Source organism: Monodelphis domestica, chromosome 5 (assembly GCF_027887165.1).
Source record: "Monodelphis domestica isolate mMonDom1 chromosome 5, mMonDom1.pri, whole genome shotgun sequence".
NCBI classification, from domain to species: Eukaryota; Metazoa; Chordata; class Mammalia; order Didelphimorphia; family Didelphidae; genus Monodelphis; species Monodelphis domestica.
This window is the reverse complement of record NC_077231.1, coordinates 121,010,590-121,018,379: the sequence shown is the minus strand read 5'-3', so window position 1 is coordinate 121,018,379 and position 7,790 is coordinate 121,010,590. Positions and strand designations below refer to the sequence as shown.

Below are 7,790 nucleotides of genomic sequence, written 5' to 3'. Positions count from 1 at the left end.
ATCAGGGAGGGGAGAGACCTCAGAGGTGATATCTGGGCTTGAAGTCCAACCCCTTCATTTTTTAAAAGGGGAAACTGAGGCTCTGGTAAGGATTAAGGGATTTCCCTAAAGTCACACAGGTAGGAAACAGTAGAAGTGAGATTTGAACACAGGTTGTTCTACTGACACCAGAGTTGGTGTTCTTTATATTGTGTTATTTGGCAAGAAAAACATCTTTCTGAAACTGGTGTTCATGTATTAATTTTCAAGAGATGAGATTTGTTAGAGCAAAAACTCGGTCTTCATGTGAAAGTGAAAAAAAATGCTATTCTATTTAACTACAGTTCAATTTGGTCATTAACCAGAATTTCTATATAATTTGTCCTGAGGAACTTTTTAAAAATTGATTTTATTAAAAAAATAAAAATATTTTATTTGTTTTGTTAAATATTTCCTAGTTACATAGTAATAAAATGTTCAACATTCATTTTTTTAACATTTTGAATTCTAATTGTTTTCCATCCTTCCTGCTCATCCCCCTCCTTAATAAGGAAAGCAATTTAATATTGATTATACATGTGATATCATGTAAAATGTATTTCCCTATTAGTCATGTTACAAAAGAAAACATAGACAAAAAAAAAGAATGAGTGAAAAAAGTGTGCTTCAATTTGTATTCAAAATTCACCTATTCTCTCTTTGGATGTGGAGAGTGTAAACCTCAAAATTTCTTAGACTTATAAATGTTGGAAATTTCACCATTGGGAAATTTCATACTTGAAAAATTTCCTATTGATAGTGGGAACTCTATTGGAATGTGAACCCCATTGGCATGGGAGGTTCCTCCTCCTCCCTTCTTAAGATTACTTTAGGACAGAAACCTTTTGCTGAACAATGGAAAGGACTTTGACCTATGCTTAAGCATAGAACAGGAATTTCTTTGAGTCATGATTGATTTTAGAATTGATACAATGGAGATACTTGGAATCAATCTCCACCCTATTCAGTCCTAACAGGATTGAGTAAGGGCTGCAGCCTAGATCAAAATTTAATTATTCCAATCTCTACCCTACTCAGGCTAACAGGATTTAGAAAGGGCTGTAGCAAAGGAGCAAAGATTTAATTATTTGAAAATATGACCTTCAACAGACATGTGCAAAGCCAGAGACCTCTGGGCAGTCCTGGGTTAAGCTAGAGCCTCCATTGGCACAGGGAAATTGATGGACAGGTGATTGGTAGATGTGAGGACTGAGGGGAGGGAACTTGGAGGGTTTCCTTAAGGATAGGGGGGTCTGGAGACTCGAGGAGGTGGTGGAGGAGTTGGTCGGAGTGGTTGTGGTGTGCTCTGAGAAGCTTGCACTGAAGGAAGCTGAAGGTGGGGGCCTTTGAGACTGTTTCTCCATTTTTGGTCACGTGAGTAATAGGGACTGATCTCCTTTCTTTGCCCCAGCTATCTAAGGGCTTGGGCCTTTTGGCCCAGCCTAAACAGAAGGGGTATTTAAGCCCTATTCCCTTCTCTCCCCTTTCTCTCTACCTCTATCTCTCTATCTCTAATTCCTTTCTTCCTCCTGTTTGTAATTAAAACTCCATAAAAGGTTGACGGCTGACTTGAGTTTTCATTTAGGAATTACATAGCTGAATTCCTTGGCGACCTTAAATTAATATATATCAGTCTTTTAAAAGTGATTTCCTTGTCACACGAGCAATTTCCATCATTCATCCTTTGGAACTGTTTTGGATCATTGTATTGCTTAACTAAGTCATTTACAGTTGATCATCATACAATATTGCTATTACTATATATAATATTCTCCTGGTTCTGCTCACTTCATTTGCATCAGTTCATATGAATCTTCTCAAGTTTTTCTGAAACTATTCTGCTCATCAATTCTCATAGCACTATAGTATTCCATCACAGTAATATACGACTTGTTAGCCACTCCCCAATTGATGGCCATCACTTCAATTTCCAGTTCTTTGCCACTGTAAAAAGAACAGCTATAAAATATTTTGGTACAAATTGTCCTTTTCCCTTTTCTTTGATCTCCTTGGGGTACAGAACTAGTCATAGTATTACTGGGCCAAAGGGTCTGCACAGTTTTATAGCCCTTTGGGCATAATTCCAAATTGTTCTCCAGAATGGTTGGACTAGTTCATAACTCCTATCAACTGTATTTTAATTTAAAATCTAAGAATTTTTGAATTTTTTTGTTTGAGATTGTATTTTTATGAAAATCCAAGAATTTTGATTTTGTTAGAGAAAAGATCTTCAAGAAAGAAGCTTGAAACTCCTAAATCCAGAGAATGAACTGTTGCAGAAAGATGCCAGAAAACCTACACTTCATCAAGAAGATCAAGAATGAACTTTGGATATGATTGATTGAACTGAACTTTTGATTGAACATTTATTGTAAATGTACACATTTATGCCAAAAGGGACTGCCCCTAATTTGGCTTTCTGTCAATGCGCCTAGTTCTTTTCTTTTCTATTTCCTCCCTCACTATTCTAATTTCTCTTAGAAAATTGAATATTGTGTATATCCATAGTTAGAAGTGCATTTAGAATTACAAAATTGATTATGTTAAATGATCAATGGCGAGACTAGTCTCCCAATGATCATCAGGGGGGATTGTAAATCTTGAAATTTCTCAGACTTGTGAATGTTAAAAATTTCCCCATTGGGGAATTCTCCATTGGAACAATTCTCTACTGGGAACATTCCCCATTTGGAAAGTGAGAACTCTACTTGGATCAGAAATGGGAAGACCTATACTCCACCCATACTTAAGACTGCTTTAGGGAAGAAAACTCCTTGCTAAATAATGAAACTACTTAAACCCATACTTATAATGAGGCAAAAAGTTCTTTAAGCCATGCCTATTTTTAGAATTTATACAATAGGGTGCTAAGTACCTATAAAGGTTAGGCAACTTGTGAACTTACAAGGAGCAAAGAGGTGAAAACTTACTCAGAACTTTCCTGATGTGAATTACTCAGAAGTTTTAGTCTACCCAGAAAAGGTGAGAGCAAGATGTGAATTAAGAAGGTGATAACAAAATGTGAATTAAGAATGGCCAGTCCTTTGGAAAACATCTACTGTGATTGGTAGATGTAAGGACTTAGGGGAGGTGACATAGGAGAAATTGCCCTTTAAATAGGAGCTCAGGTAGGAGCTCAAAGGGAGATAGTCTGAAACATTCAGATTGAGGATTGAGCTGGTGAAAGCAGCTGAGATGATGCTGGCCTGGTGTCATTAGAATCCTTGCTTCGCAGATCTTGTGGTGAGTGATTAAGAACTGACTGATCTTTCTCTTAAGACTCAGGTCTAGGCCATGTTGGCTTAAGGCCCTTCATACTTATTCCTTTATTACTCTTTCTCTCTTTCTTAAATTCCTCATTGTATTATTAATTAAAGTCTCTATAAAACCCAGTTGACTTGGGTATGTTAATAATTGGGGATATTTCCCTGGCAACCACCTTATATTTGATTTAAAACAAGACACTGTAGTGAAAACATATTTTCTGCAGCCACAACTTACAATCCACTCTTATATCTACTACAATTTATATCTTCCACTATTTTAATCACTACAGTTTACGACCCTCAACCATTTTAACTCTTACAGTTTATGGCATCCACTCTTTTAAATGCCACACAACAATTTATTATTTTTCCACATTCCCCCCAGCATTTGTCATTTTCCTTTTTCTGTTATGTAGACCAATCTGATAGGTATAAGGTGGTACCTCAAAGGCTTCTCCAATTAGTAGTGATTTAGAGCATTTTTTTATGAAACTACTGCCAGCTTTGACTTCTTCTGAAAGTTGTTCATTTCTTTTGACCCTTTATCAACTGAGGAATTGCTCCTATTTTTATAAATTTGGTTCAGATACCTATGTATTTGAGAAATAAGACCTTTGTCTGAGAAATTTGCCATAAAATTTTTCTTCATTTTCCTGTTTGTCATCTTATTTTTGGCTTCATTTGTTTTGTTTGAGAAAAAGCATTTTAATTTCATGTAATCAAAATGATTTATTTTACTCCTCATGATCCTTTCTATCTCTTGTTTTGTCATAAACTCTTCCTAGTTACCTGATGAACTTTCAAAGGCAGAAAAGCTGGTTTATGAGTCTCTAAGTTATCCAACATGGCAGAGTGGAAACAATACTAGATTTGGAATCAGTTCATATTGGGGTGAATCCCAGCTGCTACCTACTTGCTCTTGGGCAAATCATTCAACTTTTATGGGTCTCAGTTTTCTCCTTTGTAAAAGGAAGAGGGTTAGTAGATGATCTTGAAGTTCCCTTCTAGCTCCAAATTTATGATTATATGAACATGGGTCAATTAATGCCGAAATACTCAGAAAAGGGTAAGAAGGGGTGTCTGGGGAAGGAGAATGGGAGCCTGGTAGATAACCAAGAGTACCATTAAGTGGTAGGAGAAAGTAGCATGAGTTTTGAAAGTGGAGGAACAGAGGTAGTGAGGTTTTTGTGTATGGGAGAAAATGTCATTAGAAAGTAAGGAAAAGAATGGCCTCCCCTTCTTTCACCTATCAGGGGACAGCAAATAATTTTTAAATACTTTATTTTTTTCTCAACTACATAAAAAAACAATTTAAACTCTTTTTAAAAAAAGTTTGAGCCAAATTCTCACCTCCCCCATCTCTCTTCCCTCCTCCTTCTTGAGATGGCAAACAATCTGATATAAATCATCCATAGGCACTGGTGTAAAGTATCTTTCCATATTAGTCATTTTGTGAAAGAGAACTTGAATAAGCAAAAGAAAAGTAAAGAAATAAAGTGAAATATAGTATGTGTCAGTTTGCATTCAGACTCCATCAGTTCTTTCTCTGGAGGTGGATGGCATTTTTCATCATGAGTCCTTGAGGATTGTCTTGGATCACTGTATTGCTAAGAATAGCTAAGCCATTCATAAATGTTCATCATATAATATGCAGCGAGCAATTCTTTATAGGAGAATGCAAAAGAGAAGCTGCATCATCAGGGATTGCATAACTTCTGCAGTTTCAAGATGCAACAGCAAATAAAAAGAGGTCAGGAATGAATCGGGGAGTGCCCTGATGGAGGCTTCATAGGGATCCATGGAAACTAGTAGGTAGGCAGGCAGGGTACTGGGAAAAAGGTTGTGAAATACTATTCCCTCCTCAGATATGACTCGAGGGGACAGGTTTAGGGAAGGAGAGAACTCTGTTTTATACATTTGGATTCTGGTTCAATGATTTTAATGTGGATGTGGCTTGGGAAGCAATTATGATTGATTAGGGAATCTTTTCCTTTCCCTCTCACAGTGGTTTTCAAACTCTTTGGTCTCAGCATCCCTTTATACTCTTTTTTTTAAAAAATATATTTTATTTGATCATTTCCAAGCATTATTCGTTAAAGACATAGATCATTTTCTTTTCCTCTCCCCACTCCCCCATAGCCGACACGTAAATCCACTGGGCATTAGATGTTTTCTTGATTTGAACCCATTGCTTTGTTGATAATATTTGCATTAGAGTGTTCATTTAGAGTCTCTCCTCTGTCATGTCCCCTCAACCTCTGTATTCAGGCAGTTGCTTTTTCTCGGTGTTTCCACTCCCATAGTTTATCCTTTGCTTATGAATAGTGTTTTTTTCTCCTGGATCCCTGCAAATTGTTCAGGGACATTACACCGCCATTAATGGAGACGTCCATTACGTTCGATTATACCACAGTGTATTAGTCTCTGTGTACAATGTTCTCCTGGTTCTGCTCCTCTCGCTCTGCATTACTTCCTGGAGGTTGTTCCAGTCTCCATGGAACTTCTCCACTTTATTATTCCTTTTAGCACAATAGTACTCCATCACCAACATATACCACAGTTTGTTCAGCCATTCCCCAATTGATGGGCATCCCCTCGTTTTCCAGTTTTGGGCCACCACAAAGAGCGCAGCTATGAATATTTTTGTACAAGTCTTTGTGTCCATTATCTCTTTGGGGTACAGACCCAGCAGTGCTATGGCTGGGTCAAAGGATAGATATTCTTTTGTCGCCCTTTGGGCATAGTTCCAAATTGCCCTCCAGAATGGTTGGATCAGTTCACAACTCCACCAGCAATGAATTAATGTCCCTACTTTGCCACATCCCCTCCAGCATTCATTACTTTCCTTTTCAGCATCCCTTTATACTCTTAAAAACTATTGGGAGAGGCAGCTGGGTGACAGTGAGTTGAGAGGCAGGTCTAGAGACAAAAGGTCCTGGGTTCAAATTTGACCTTAGACACTACCTAGCTGTGTAACCCTGGGCAAGTCACTTAACCCCTGTTGTTTAGCTCTTACCACTCTTCTGCCATGGAAACAATACACAGTATTGATTCTAAGCCAGAAGGTAAGAGTTTAAAAAACAAAACAAAACTACTGGGGATGCGGCCTTTGGTGGCACAGTGGATAGAGTGCCAGACTTGGAGCTAGGAGGTCCTGGGTTCAAATTTGGTGTCAGACACTTCCTAGCTGTGTGATCCTGGGCAAGTCACTTAACACTGCTTACCTAGCCCTCATCCTCCTGTCTTTGAGTTGTTACTAAGCCAAAAAAGGAAGGATTTGAAAAAAGAAAACAAAACTAGTGGGGACTACAAATAAGTTTAGTTTATGTGGGTTATATCTATTGATATTTACCATGTTAGAAATTAAAATGGCTTAATGTTATTATGACAACAGTTTTGACTTCTGTGGACTCCAGGAAACCACCCTTTGAGGATCTCTGAGCCAAGGCCCTCGAGGCTCAGCTATCCCCTTCTATTGTGGCCTTGATCCAGTCCATATAGTTGAGGACCTTGGTGTAGAAGCCATAGCCTTTGCTGCAGCCAATGCCCCAGGACACAATGCCTGTGGCCCTCCAGCGCTCTGTAGCATTATCCCACACAGCAAAGACGCCTCCGCTGTCCCCCTGGCAGGCATCTTGCTTTAAGGTCCTGTCTCCAGCACAGAACATATTTGGAGAAAACACTTCGGTTCGATTTTTCTTCTGCAGCCAGGCCTCACAAGCGTCTCTCTTGGCAATAGGCAGACGCACGTATCTCAGTTGGCTAGCCAAACGGCCATTTTCCATCCCGAAGCCACTGACATAGCCCATCAAGCCATTGCCATAGAGAGTCTCGTTGTCTGGCAAGCAGATGGGGAGGATGTTGGGGCTCAGAGGAACGCTGTTTTCTAATTCCAGTAGTGCAATGTCCCCCTCGAAGTTGTTTGGCTCTTCCGGGCGATAGTCTGGGTGCACGATGACCCTGTGGACAGGATGGGGCCCCAGCCTTATAATCTCCTCTACATCTGTGTGTCCCAGGAACACATTCACACTCCGGTTCTCCTGGGAGAAGCTGTCCTTAGGGTAGACGGTATGGGCAGCTGTGAGGATCCAGCGATCTCCAAGCAGAGCTCCTCCTCCACGGCCATGGATGATGGTGAGTGCCTGCCAGGGGAAGTTTCCCGCCTTCGCCTTTGATACACCAATGGCTCCCTGGTCCCGGGCGATAGGTGTGGATGGTTGTCCGCACACTGAGTGTCCAGAGGGAGAGGGAAGAGAATGTTATTTATGTCAGTGTAACCAAGGGGCACAGGGAGGACTTCTCTCTGTGGCACACTGTGCCCCATACAAAGAGAGTCCCAAAGCTACCTCCCGCTGCTGAGAATGAGGTGAAAGAAACGTACAGTTTAAGAAACATGGAAATCTGGAGTCGAGGACCATCACGATGCAGACAATGAGACAGAGACGAAATCTTTATCAATAAAAGGTAAAGGAACCGAACATTCCAGAGCAAGAACTGAGTGCTTAC

General features: G+C 39.8%; 1 protein-coding gene across 5 annotated transcripts in view; it reads right to left on the bottom strand.

The window, feature by feature from the left end:
• Positions 1-386: 386 nt before the first annotated feature.
• Positions 387-7,790, bottom strand: part of LOC100016836 (complement C1r subcomponent-like protein) — a 28,107-nt gene continuing 20,703 nt past the window's right edge. For all 5 annotated transcript variants that reach the window (XM_007503685.3, XM_001370546.5, XM_056799185.1 and 2 more), the window contains one exon: positions 387-7,512. In XM_007503685.3, coding sequence (XP_007503747.2) covers positions 6,743-7,512 — 770 coding nt within the window. In that variant the 3' untranslated portion in view covers positions 387-6,742. The remainder of the gene's footprint in view (positions 7,513-7,790) is intronic.